This window comes from Medicago sativa, chromosome 7 (genome assembly GCF_051527215.1).
Source record: "Medicago sativa cultivar Bolivia chromosome 7, Bolivia_mono, whole genome shotgun sequence".
Lineage (NCBI taxonomy): Eukaryota > Viridiplantae > Streptophyta > Magnoliopsida > Fabales > Fabaceae > Medicago > Medicago sativa.
The window spans coordinates 49,857,311-49,870,643 of record NC_140755.1 but is presented as its reverse complement, the minus strand read 5'-3'; the positions used below and the strand labels follow the sequence as shown (position 1 = coordinate 49,870,643).

At 37.9% G+C, this 13,333-nt stretch overlaps 2 protein-coding genes across 2 annotated transcripts; one reads left to right on the top strand and one right to left on the bottom strand.

Moving 5' to 3' along the window:
- The first annotated feature begins 1,606 nt into the window (after positions 1-1,606).
- On the top strand, positions 1,607-2,416 carry LOC146906456 (uncharacterized). Its single transcript, XM_085728833.1, has 2 exons — positions 1,607-1,888; positions 2,003-2,416. Exons 1-2 carry the CDS (start codon positions 1,607-1,609, stop codon positions 2,414-2,416), a joined length of 696 nt encoding a protein of 231 aa, XP_085584959.1.
- A 5,153-nt stretch (positions 2,417-7,569) lies between these two features.
- LOC146906455 (SNF2 domain-containing protein CLASSY 3-like) lies at positions 7,570-12,641 on the bottom strand. Its single transcript, XM_085722482.1, has 4 exons — positions 11,239-12,641; positions 10,305-11,099; positions 10,006-10,140; positions 7,570-9,679 (listed from the first exon to the last, which is right to left on the bottom strand). The coding sequence occupies exons 1-4, from the start codon at positions 12,535-12,537 to the stop codon at positions 7,754-7,756; spliced, it is 4,155 nt and encodes a 1,384-aa protein (XP_085578608.1). The 5' UTR covers positions 12,538-12,641; the 3' UTR covers positions 7,570-7,753.
- Between the last annotated feature and the right edge of the window lie 692 nt (positions 12,642-13,333).

Here is a 13,333-nt window from a genome sequence, read left to right as displayed (position 1 = left end):
TATGTTCAAAATACCAATCACACAATGACACGTGGTCAAACTTGCACCGCCTTAAGGCTCCACGTCTGAAGGAGCACGCCAACTCGCATGCACCGTGCCACATAGGAGCGTGCCCTCGCGCAAAGATCACCCTACATGTGTCCTGCTCCGTCCCTAATCACACGCCGCATAACTCGGAGACGGTTATGGCCAACACACGCCTATTTAAGGGTGAACTTGATTCACCTTCAAGGGACACATCACTTTTCACAACACTTCTTACACACTCTTTCTCAGTTCCATTACTGACTTGAGCGTTAGAGTGCTAACGTGCCTGCAGGCACCTTTCGTTCCACCGCGAAGACTCATCGCCGCCGTACTGGAAGCCGTTACCGTCACACCAGAGCATTCTCTGCCCTCGTTACCACTCAACCGTTCTCACCGGACAGATCGTTTGGCGCTAGAAGGAGGGGATCATTCGCTAACTTCCATGGTCCAACGATCCTCCACCAAAACCATTTTCTGTTACGCGTATCTCCGCCGTAACCATTTTCAGGTACACGTTCCTCCACCACAACGGTTAACAGCTACTGCTCCTCTCTCCGAAGTAATGGCTGGAACTCCCAGAAGAACCGCCGCGAGTTGTTCCTCCACCTCTCAAGCACCGCGTTCGACGATCCAAGTTCTCCAAAGTCAAACAGTTCCGATTCTCGAACTTCACCACCGCCGGAGACGAACGAGGCCCTAACAAACCTGGTAAACTAGGACACACCTTCATTTGAAAGTTTGAGTGGCCTGTCTCCTGTTACTCCATAAACCTATCTAGTTCAGCTCTCATTTGAACATGTAACAAATATTAAGATTGGATTTTTTTTAACCACAAATACAATTGTTAGTGGTGTTATATATGTTTCTTATATTTTGTTGGAACACTAGTTGAATCTAGTGAGAAAATTGGATAGGAAAACAAAATGTAAGAACTAGTGTGAGTGTGTGACTTAAAAATGTCTCACATTGGTGAGCCACACCAACTAGAAAGTGTTTATATAAGGGTAGAGTGACCTTCAAGGGTGTGCCCTTGGGGTACCTACTTTTGTGAACAGGTGAATGCTTACTAAAATATATATATATATATATATATATATATATATATATATATATCACACGCGCGACGACGACGACGACCGGGCCGGACTTGGGCTTGGGTCGTGGGTCGTGGGTGGGTCAAAAATAATATATATATATTTTTTTGTCACTTGAAAATGTTAACAAAACGCTTGGGCTTGGGCTTGTGTTAACGAGTCATTCTTCTGTTTCTACTCCTTTATGTCCCTTTCGGTTTCGATTAGAGCGGTTACGAACCGTATCGAGTGGCTTTAATCAAACGATTAAACCATATTCTGAAGTGTAATTCTCGAGCGATTACATACTGTGCAGTACGTAATCGTAACAGTGATCTGGGCTGTTTTATCCTGGAGGCGGCGCGGTTGTTAGTCTACCTTGCACAAACTAGGGTAGTGCCGTGAAACGTCTTAAAGAAAGCGACCTGGTCGTGACTCACCCCGGTAATTTCGTTCGGTATATTTTTAAATTCGAAAACAACAATTTTAAGACGTTTCTGAAAAACATGAGTACCTACAACGAAATTACCGTATCTAGAACAGCTATCGATTTCAACAAACCGTTTAAGTTTCACGGTAGTAACTTCAAGCGTTGGCAAACAAAGATGATGTTTTTTCTAACTACGAAAAAGGTTGCCCACGTCTTGAAGGAGAACATACCTATGATACCATCGATGTCAGTTCCTATGGAAACGACTAGTAACGGTAAGACAGCAGTGGCTACAGATGCTTCTGTTTCTGCTACAAATGTTCGGTTGGAAAGGCTCACTGCCGAACATTCTGAAAAGGTGAAACAGGCTGAAAAGGATATACTCATCTAGCAAGAAAATGATTACCTGTGCAAGAAGTACATTTTGAACTGTCTTGCGGATCATCTATATTATCTGCATCTTATTCATAAGACAGCTAAGGATGTTTGGGATGCTCTTCAGAATAAATATAACACTGAAGAGGCTAGCTCGAAAAAATTTGTTGTGAGCCGGTACCTGAACTATAAGATGAACGACGAGAAATCTGTCGAAGAAAAATCTCAGGAGCTTCAGAATATAGCTCATGAGATTTTTGTTGAAGGGATTCAATTACCTGAGCAGTTTCAAATTGCTGTGATAATTGATAAACTGCCCCCTGCTTGGAAGGACTTCAAGAATGCCCGTAGGCATAAGACTAAGGAGTTTTTTTTTGAAAGTCTGATTACTCGACTTCGTATTGAAGAAGAGGCAAGAAAACAAGAGCTGAATGAGGAGGTGTTTGCTGTCTTGAACAACAACACTAAAAAGAAATCTGTGGGTGCTGTTCTGAAGCCTACTGGCAAATAATTTAAGAATCAGATCTGCCTTGCAAATAAGAATTCCAATCGGAATAATAATGGGAACCCACAAAAGGTCCCAAGAGCACAACCACCAAAGAATGACCCTGCTCAACCGTTTAATTGCTACAATTGCGGACAACCAGGTCATATGGCACGAAAGTGTAGAAACCCATCCACTAGACCGGCTCAAGCTCAGGCTCACTTGACAACAAATGAGGAGCAGCCGTATACTGCAATGATAACTGAAATCAACATGGTGGGTGGATCTGATGGTTGGTGGATAGACACTGGCGCCTCTCGAAATGTCTGTTATAACCGTGCTATGTTCAAGACATACACTGCTGCTGAGGATCAGAAGGTGTTGCTGGGAGATTCCCACACCACTGAAGTTGATGGAATGGGAGATGTGGAGCTGAAATTCACCTCCGGGAAGACTCTCATATTGAAGGATGTGGTGCACACTCCTAGAATTAGGAAGAATTTAGTTTCTGGTTTTTTATTGAATAAGGCTGGTTTTGAACAGATCATAGCATCTGATATGTACTCTATTACTAAGGATGGGGTTTTTGTTGGGAAAGGGTATGCTACTGACGGTATGTTTAAATTGAATATCATGAATAAATTTTCTTCTTCTGCTTATATGTTGTGTGATTTTAATATTTGGCATGCACGACTTTGTCACGTTAACAAACGAATCATTTCTAATATGAGCGGTCTCGGTTTAATTCCTAAGTTATCTTCGAATGAATTTGAAAAATGTCAATTTTGTAGTCAAGCAAAAATAACAAAAGAATCGTATAAATCTGTAACAAGAGAAACCGAACCATTTGAATTAATACATTCTGACATATGCGAACTTGATGGTAACTTGACTAGAAACGGACAAAGATACTTTATAACTTTTATCGATTATTGCTCTGATTACACTTATGTGTATTTAATGAAAAACAAAAGTGATGCGGTTGATATGTTTAAAATATTTGTTAAAGAAATTGAAAATCAATTCAATAAAAGAATCAAGCGTTATCGTAGTGACAGAGGCACCAGATACTTATCACACACATCCAATGAGTATTATAAAGAGCTCGGAATAATTCATGATACTACTGCACCTTACTCTCCTGAAATGAACGGTTAAGCGGAAAGAAAAAATAGAACCTTTACCGAGTTAGTAGTTGCAATCATGCTTAATTCCGGTGCAGCGCCTCATTGGTTGGGGGAAATTTTATTGACTGTTAACTACGTGCTAAATAGAGTACCTAAAAGTAAGAACAAAATTTCTCCTTATGAAATTTTGAAGAAAAGACAACCAAATTTGTCTTATATTCGAACATGGGGCTGTTTAGCCTATGTTAGGATTCCTAATCCCAAGAGAGTCAAACTAGCCAGTAGAGCCTATGAATGTGTATTCATTGGGTATGCCTTAAACAGTAAAGCATATAGGTTTTATGACCTTAAAGCTAAAGTGATCATAGAATCAAATGACGCTGATTTCTATGAAACGAAATTTCCCTTTCTATCAAGAGATAGTGGGGGCAATAGTGGGGGCGCAAATATGAACACTATACCTGATCACAATCCAGTAATCAAAAATAGTGATGAAAACATCATAACTGATCTTACAGAACTTCGAAGAAGTAAGAGAGCAAGAACTGCTAAAGAGTATGGACCTGGATATGTGGTCAATACATTAGAAGAGGATCCATCAAATCTCAAGGAAGCTTTGTCTTCCTTGGATGCTGACTTATGGCAAGAAGCCATAAATGATGAAATGGATTCTCTACAGTCCAACAAAACATAGCACTTGACTGAACTGCCTCCAGGATGCAAACCAATAGGTTGTAAATGGATTTTGAAAAAGAAACTGAAACCGAATGGAATTGTTGATAAATACAAGGCACGCCTTGTAGCCAAAGGCTTCAGACAAAGAGAAAATATAGATTTTTTCGATACTTACTCACCAGTTACTCGAATCACATCCATAAGGGTACTAATTTCCCTAGCTGCTGTTTATAACTTAATTGTACACCAAATAAATGTGAAAACTGCTTTTTTGAATGGTGAGCTAGAAGAAGAAATTTATATGGAACAACCTGAAGGTTTTGTAGTTCATGGACAGGAAAGCAAGGTCTGTAAGTTAGACAAATCTCTGTATAGTCGAAAACAAGCCCCTAAGCAATGGCATGAAAAGTTTGACAACTTAATGATTTCGAATGAGTTCAAAGTGAATGACAGTGACAAATGTATTTATTACAAGTATGATAAAAACATTTGCATAATCATATGTCTATATGTAGACGACCTACTCATATTTGGGTTAAACATTCCTGCCATAAATTCTGTGAAATCACAGTTGAGTAACAACTTTGATATGAAGGACCTAGGAGAAGCTGACTTAATTCTTGGCATCAAGATTACTAGATCAGATAAAGGAATTTCCTTGGATCAATCTCACTACGTTGAGAAGATCTTAAGGAAATATAACTATTTTGATTGTAAACCTGCAAGCACACCTTATGATCCAAGTGTAAAACTTTTTAAGGACACTGGAGTTGGTGTTAGACAAACTGAATATGCGAGCATCATTGGCAGTCTCAGATATGCCATTGATTGTACTAGACCCGACATTGCCTATGTCGTGGGACTCTTATGCAGATTCACAAGTAGGCCAAGCAAGGAGCATTGGCATGCTATTGAGAGAGTCATGAGATACCTGAAAGGGACTATGACATTAGAACTGCATTATCAAAAAGATCCTGTTGTACTTGAAGGGTACAGTGATGCAGATTGGAACACCTTGTCGGATGATTCCAAAGCGACCAGCGGCTATATATTTAGCATAGCTGGAGGAGCTGTTTCTTGGAAGTCTAAGAAACAGACTATTCTGGCTCAGTCCACAATGGAATATGAGATGATAGCACTAGCTACTGCTAGTGAAGAAGCAAGTTGGCTAAGATCCTTGCTAGCTGAGATTCCTTTATGGGAAAAACCGTTATCTGCTGTGTTAATTCATTGTCATAGTACCGCGGCTATTGCAAAGATTAAGAATCGTTATTACAATGGTAAGAGACGACAGATAAGGCGAAAACATAGCACAATTAGAGAGTGTATCTCTAATGGAGCGGTTAGAGTTGATTTTGTATGTACTAATGAAAACTTAGCTGATCCTTTGACGAAAGGACTAAATAGAGAGAAAGTCCGAGAAACATCCAGTAGGATGGGACTAATGCCTATTGGTCACTAAGTGATGGTAACCCGACCTACATGACTGGAGATCCCAAGATTTAGGTTCAATGGGTAATAACAAGTCATGAAGTGATAGAACATGCTATAGAAAGCATGATCCTGCAGTGAAAGAAGGATGAGTTAATAGCAACTCTTAATGAGATCTATACTCTATGTTGAGTAGGGTACATAGCTACAGGAGTACCCTTGATAGACTCACCTATATGAATGTGGAACTTAGGCCGGTCGTATGGAATTTTGAGGAAGAATTCCTAGAGCATTCGTTAAAACCGGGATACATGTGCATGGCCTTAAAACACACGGGCTTTTAGAATACACCTAAGAAAGGGTTTGTGTGTGGATTCTATGTCTGAGATAGAGTTCAATGCTGTAAGCAACTCTTGTTAAATCAGAATACCTTCCACTATGCAAAGGTTCAAGTTGTTGGCGACACCTTTGTTTAATAGCAAATCTTATGAAAACGTTTACGTTATTTCTCGAAACTATTTTGAAGTCAAGTGGGGGATTGTTGGAACACTAGTTGAATCTAGTGAGAAAATTGGATAGGAAAACACAATGTAAGAACTAGTGTGAGTGTGTGACTTAAAAATGTCCCACATTGGTGAGCCACACCAACTAGAACGTGTTTATATAAGGGTAGAGTGACCTCCAAGGGTGTGCCCTTGGGGTACCCACGACGACGCCGCCGTCCGTCCGACCGACCGGGTCGGGCTTGGGCTTGGGTCGTGGGTGGGTCAAAAATAATATATATATTTTTTTGTCACTTGAAAATGTTAAATTAATTAATTAATTAATTTAATCATTATCCGTAAGCGCTACGCGTAACAAATAAATTTGTTACGATCCGACCCGATCCAAAACGCGTATCCAGAAACTTTCGGATATATCCAATTAAGAAACAAAACGCGTTTGCTTAAGGATTAAGCAGACTTAATCCCCAAGTCACTCGTTTTTTGTTACAAATTCTCCCTATAAAAGGAGAGCTCGCCCCATTCATTCTTCACACCGAAATTCACAGTCGATGCTTCCTGTGCTTTTCCTCTCTTCTCCCTCCGACTTGTGTTAACGAGTCATTCTTCTGCTTCTACTCCTTTCTGTCCCTTTCGGTTTCGATTAAAGCGGTTACGTACCGTATCGAGTGGCTTTAATCAAATGATTAAACCATATTCTGAGGTGTAATTCTCGAGCGATTACATACTGTGCAGTACGTAATCGTAACAATGATCTGGGCTGTTTTATCCTGGAGGCGGCGCGGTTGTTAGTCTACCTTGCACAAACTAGGGTAGTGCCGCGAAACGTATTAAAGAAAGCGACCTGGTTGTGACTCACCCCGATAATTTCGTTCGGTATATTTTTAAATTCGAAAATAACATATTTGAATTAAGAACAAAGAAAGCTGCCACATGTTACAAATTTAAAATTCATTAGTATTTGCATTTTTGCAGCCTTGAAGTTTAACAGACCTGGAGCAATTATAATGTGTTAGTGTTAAATTTAAATAAACTTATAATTATTCAATGATGCAAATTGTTTAGTAATAATAGTTCTGTAACTATTAATTAATTTCCTTTCATCAAAGTGTAAACTATAGTATAGAATTTTTCAATTAAACTAGAACTAATTTTCAGAAATTGAAACTATAACAAATGTAAATTAGTAACAACGACAATATTTATATGAACCAACCAAGTCCCAAGTCACACCTCCTAAACCACCTTTAATCTGTTAACTTATGAAATATGTTTTGTTCAATTTAACAAGCCTGCTTTAAATTTTTCAAAGAGATCAATGTTAAAAATATGTAAAACCAAATAAAGAGTTACATTAGAAGCATGAACTAAATAAAACAAATTAGTTACAGTTAAAAATAATAAAAATGATAGCAATTAGGTCAACTGTATTTTTTGTTTCAATAATAAATCAATGACAATAATGATCAAAATAAATAACTGATTCATCATCATAAGTACTTACAAAAAAAATCACTGATTCATCTTAAGTACTAACAAAAAATAAGAACAAAACTCCTAATTGAATCTAATCCACTAGAAATTATCTTAGCTCTGAAGTTAGTCCTAGGCCTATACATTCATCATAATCAATAGTCAAAACTCTCAAATTCTCGCTCCTTCGGCTGTACCACACACTCAACAAACATGTCTTTGAGATTTTCGTGCCGAATCATTAGATCAAGAATTCTATCTTCAATGTCTGCCGCACAGTTCTTCGGCTCATTATGATTATCGGCATTTTTAGCCGAAAAAACTAGTTCAGACAACCGGTGCTTTTCCGCCTGTTTGCAATATTTATCACACTCTTTAGTCCCTTGAGTGAGCAGATGATATGTGTAAACAACCTTCTTCTGTCCAATTCGATAAGCACGGCTGACGGCCTGTTTTTCAACTGAAGGATTCCATTCGACATCGAGTAGTACAACCCTAGAAGCTCCAACTAAGCTGATTCCCTCGGAACAAGCTCTCGTTGATGCAAGAAGAATCTTCGATTGGCTGTTTTCATCATTGAAGTTATGGATTAAGGATTGCCTGTCCTTAACCTCTCCAGACATGTAGAGAATTTCCTTCCCCTCAGTCCATTTAAGAGCAGAGTTTAATTGGTCTATAATTAAGCGTAAAGGATCGAGGAATTGGCTGAACACAAGAACTTTCTCATTATGAGCAGCACAAAGACTAACAAACTCCACCAGAAACTTCGTTTTGACGCCTGCATTGTGGTCCAATCTAAGCTTTTCTAGACGGTCCTTGTCAACAAAAGATTCTTCTTCTTCTAAAAGTTTGCACTCGAGGAGAAGAGACGGATGGATTGACGCCAGTGTCTGCTTATTCTCAAAGATGAATGAGTTTTGAGAACTTTTAAAACTCTCAAGAATTTGCTTATGAAAACTGTCCGGCTTCAAACACAGCACACAATCTCTTAACCCAGGAAGCTTCTTTTGTAGGATCGCGCCTTTGTGAACATGAACAAAGGGATCCATAAGCAATTTCAATTGCTTGATCTTATCGTCAGAAGTATTACCTGTTGTGTTGCCCAAAACCGGTTCCCAACTCCATTCTTTAGGTGCTTTTTTATGTTCCTGCTTCTGGCAAAACTTTTTCAGCTCGTGCGGTATCGTTTTATGAAAAGAAGGCCTCACCAAGCTCAAAGTGTTGTATAGTTCCAAGAAATTGTTCTGGAAAGGAGTTCCAGAAAGGATGATTCGCTTCCGCGTTTGAATTTTCGACAACACCTTCCAAATAAGACTATTCTTATTTCTCGGTGTATGTCCTTCGTCTAGAACCAACAAACCAGGAGTTTCAAGTAAAACCTTTCTCATACAACTGTTTTCTTTTCTCTTATCTGCACTTGCATGTTTTCTCTTTTTCCCATCTCCGTCTTCAGATTCCCCTCCTCCGGCTATCTTCTCGTACAAACTGTAACTGATTCCCAGAATGCTCTTGTCTTTGAACCATGAAATCAGTTTCATCATCCGTGTCTCCTCTGTACTTTGCCGTGTATTAGACCAATTATTTGCATTAACAACATCGTCATGCTCTTTAACAGATAACTCAGAGTTGTTCAAATTGTGAAATGGAACGCCTATGTCCCACTTTTTGAACTCATATTCCCAAGTAAGCAACAAACTTGCAGGTGCAACAATAATCGGCAAGCATCTCGGAAAAACTTTCAAATATGCCTTGAGAAACTCTATTGTCAACCTTGTCTTACCAGTTCCAGGAGCATGTGAAATAATGCAGCCACCTTCCCTTCGAGGATCGGCATTCTTTAACTTTTGAAGCTCAATGTTTCCTGCCAAGTTTTTCCAAATGAATTCAAATCCTTCTTGTTGATGAGGATATAATTTTTCTTTCACATCCGGAATTAGGTCCCAAACTGTGCCTTCAAGAAACAAATTAGCATCTGAATCACCATCGGAAACATTGAACTGAGAGCCATCAAAGAGTGAGGCATTTACTGAATCATCAAATGAAGCCCTCTTTCCTGAACCTTCATTGGGACATCTATCATCCTGTGTCATGTACAAAAAAAGTATGCAAAAAAATCAATACCTTTTAATAATACCAAGCATGGATATCACAGCAATTAGTCCTTTCTCTTCAGTTTTAACATGTATTGAGAATGAAAAAAAATAATGTGAATCAGTTTGTCGATCGAGGATCACAAAATATAGCGGTATGTTCAAAATAACGCCACTTTAGCCACAATTAGACAACACTTCGTATTGAATCGCCGCCTATTGCGGAACAATAGCACATTTTCAAATTTCACTATCAAGATCAAAATTAAAAAATTAACTAAGTTATTTTACATAAATAAACATGAAACAGTGCTTACCACAGGTGGTGAGATATATTTGATCTCAGTAACAACCTCATGACACAATTTGCAAAATAGACCAATCTCTTCGTCGAGAAAAGTATCATGTTCACAGCGGGATGATGAACCTCCGTTTTCTCCTAAATTTCCAATCTGCAGATAGTAACACACTATGTCACTGATTTCTCCTTACAAATCTCATTCAGAATCTTATAAATATCATTTAGATCACCAAAGTTTAAACATATAAACAATTTAAATTAAAAATCAAAATCAGCTTAAGTTCAAATTTAAATGTTCTTATAGAGAAGGATTACCATGGATTCAGCGTCAGATTCTCTACGGACTGTATCAAATTCATCCCATAACAATTCCTCCTCCTCTTCCTCCTTGGTCTTTTGAACTTTTTCTACCTTTTTAAGGCTCCATATCCGTTCACAAGGTGTCTCCACAGAGACTGGTGGTGGCCGTGTATCTTGCTGACCAACACCATCGTCGTTGACCTCCAACACAATTGAATCATTGTTCATGGTATTCTTTCTTTCCCAATAGCATTTAACAAGGAGTTCGAGTGAACGCAACTCCTTCCGCATAAAATGTGTGCTTCTGACGCCCTGATTTAATCCATTGTTATCAATAGATTCCTTCATCTCACCATTACAGATGTTAGCTCTACCTTTATAATCCCTTCTTTTGTTCTCCATTGTTTTCTGTTTATCTGATTCCTTCATCTCTTCTTTCTCTTTTTGAACTAAAGAAACTCCTCCAACATTTAAGCCTCCTTTAACAAATTGATCTTTTCCGCGATCAGAATCACCAACATTTTCTTTGGATTTGTTTTTTGATTTGGCATTTACTCTTATATTCACACTTTCATCAAAGAGATTTTTCACTTTCCCTTCTACACTCTTTGGTTTCAGTGTCTCTGATACTCCATTCGGTTTAGAAGAAGAACTACCCTTCTTCTCAATGGTACAGGAGGAAACACTAGCATGGTCTGCATGCTCCAACTCCTTCTCTACCTCCTCATATTTCTTAGGTTTGACTTTGGATTTGAATTTGGCTTTGGCAACATTTACACTTTTTGCTATTTTCCCCTCTGACATTTCATTCTGGTATGAAGAAGAATAACAGAAGTTTAAACAAATGAATAATTTAAGTTCAAAATCAGCTTAAGCACCAGTCCTATAGTTCACAAATTAAAATTAATATGCAAAGTTCAATTTCAATGTGCTTAAAGAGGAGGTTTACCTTAGATACCGCTTCTGATTCTCTAAGGGCTTCATCCAATTCATCCCATAGCACTTCATTCTCTTGCTTTGTTTGAACCGAAGAAACTCCGCCAACATCTAAACCAACATATTGATCTTTTCCTTGATCAGAATCACCAACATTATCTTTTGATTTGGCATTCGCTCCAACATTCACACTTTCATCGGAGACGTTTTTCACTTTCACATCAACACTCTTTGCTTTCAATGTCTTTGATACTCCATTCAGTTTAGAAGAAGAACCCTTTTTCACATAGGTACTAGAGGAAACACTAGCATGATCTGCATGATCCAACTTATCAGTATTTGTGGAAGATGGTCTATTCTCATTCTCTACCTCCTCACATTTCCTCTCAGAAATTCCACTTTTCTTATCCCTCCCCTTTCTCACCATCTCCTCATCATCATTACCATAAGATGAACTATTCTCAACATTTACCTCCCCATTATTGCTCTCAGAAATTCCACTTTTTTTACTCTTCACCTTTCTTACTAATTCTTCCACCACATTGAAATCTTTCCTATAACCCTCTTTCTTCTTCTCCTCCTCCTCAGCATCATCATCATCATCAACATAAGAGGAGCTAGAAGAACAGTCATTGTCATCATTGTCTGAAATCTCATTTGGCTCATCAACTACAAAATCCTCATCACTAGAATCATTTGCTTCACTCTCGTCAGAATCCTCCTCATCCTCCTCACTCTCTTCAGAATCATCCAAATCAATTATAACCTTTTCACCTTTATCAGAAAACCTACCAGTTCCCTCACTTTCATCACTTTTTACTCCCTCTTTGACAACATAATCTTCGTTTTCTTTTTCTTCTTCTTCATTATTAGCATCAGAATCAACAGAGAGTTCTTCATCACTTTCACCATACTCATCTGAACTTATCGGAATCGGGTTATCTTGTGCCCTATCACACTTTTCATCAACAAACTTTGCAATTTCAGCATCAAAATCACCACTTCCTCCACTTGCAACACCACCCTCAGACATCTTCTCATCACTATGCTCCAACCCTTCTTGACCAACATCTTCATATTCATCATCATCGATGGAAACTACCTCAGCATCTGCAGGAACAACAAAAGGCTCTTCGTTCATCTTTCTTCTTTTAGAACCAGAAACATATTCCAGGCCCTTATCTTCTTCATCACTCTTTCTCCGCTTTGATGAACCACCAAGTAAAAGAGAACCAAACAACGGAACATTCTTGCTACGAGTTCTGCTAGAAACACCAAATAACGGAACATTCTTACTAGAAAAACCAGCCATCACAAACAACAAAAAAATAAAATAAACAAGAACAAGAAACAACTTGTATTCTTTTAATGTCTCTTTGTCTGTGTTAGGGTTTTTAATGTCTCTTTGTCTGTGTTAGGGTTATAATGAAAAGGGTTTGAAGATATATATACTGAATAAAAAAGTTCACAAAGGAAAAAGAATCACACGTTGGTGAAGAGAAAGAGAGATCGATAGAAAACGTATGGAAGAAGTAGAGAGAGAAAAAAGTGAGAAAGTGAAGAGAATGCTAAATATGTAAAGTGCAATAATAGCGCCAACTATAAGAAGAATCGATCAAACTAAATATTACTCCAAGATCTTCTTCCAATATTCACTCCTTATTTTATTTATTTACTCGTATTTTTTAGCAATACAATAAATGAGTAAATAGATTCTTTCTTTTTTTATTATTGATTTGAATGTATATTTAATATTTTTTAGGTGATATTTAAGATTTTTTTTTAGTTTTTTTTATGGAAAGATTAATTTTAGTTAAATGTGTGTTTGTTTCAAGTTTACCAAATTTATTCCTAGGAATAACATTCCTTGGAATATAAAGATGAGAATTTTATTCCAAGGTATTTGAGAAAAATATGTTTGGTTAACTTTATAATATTCCTAGGAACCATGAAAATAGGGATTATAATAGGTAACTATTTATGAATTTATTCTCATCTCCATAGGAACTTTATTCCCACCCTTTTTCTTGGGAAAACTTTTCTATTCCCAGGAACATTTTATAGCCGGGAATAAAATTTAATAAACTTGTAACAAACATAGGCATCTA

Bases quoted from the DNA above. Each gene is read 5' to 3' on its own strand.
- LOC146906455 (XM_085722482.1), bottom strand. From the start codon at position 12,537: ATGGCTGGTTTTTCTAGTAAGAATGTTCCGTTATTTGGTGTTTCTAGC. The intron at 10,141-10,304 runs GTAATCCTTCTC...TACTATCTGCAG, and splicing joins AATCTGACGCTGAATCCATG to ATTGGAAATTTAGGAGAAAA. The intron at 9,680-10,005 runs GTAAGCACTGTT...TACATGACACAG, and splicing joins AATATATCTCACCACCTGTG to GATGATAGATGTCCCAATGA.
- LOC146906456 (XM_085728833.1), top strand. From the start codon at position 1,607: ATGAGTACCTACAACGAAATTACCGTATCTAGAACAGCTATCGATTTC. The intron at 1,889-2,002 runs GTGAAACAGGCT...CTTATTCATAAG, and splicing joins CTGCCGAACATTCTGAAAAG to ACAGCTAAGGATGTTTGGGA.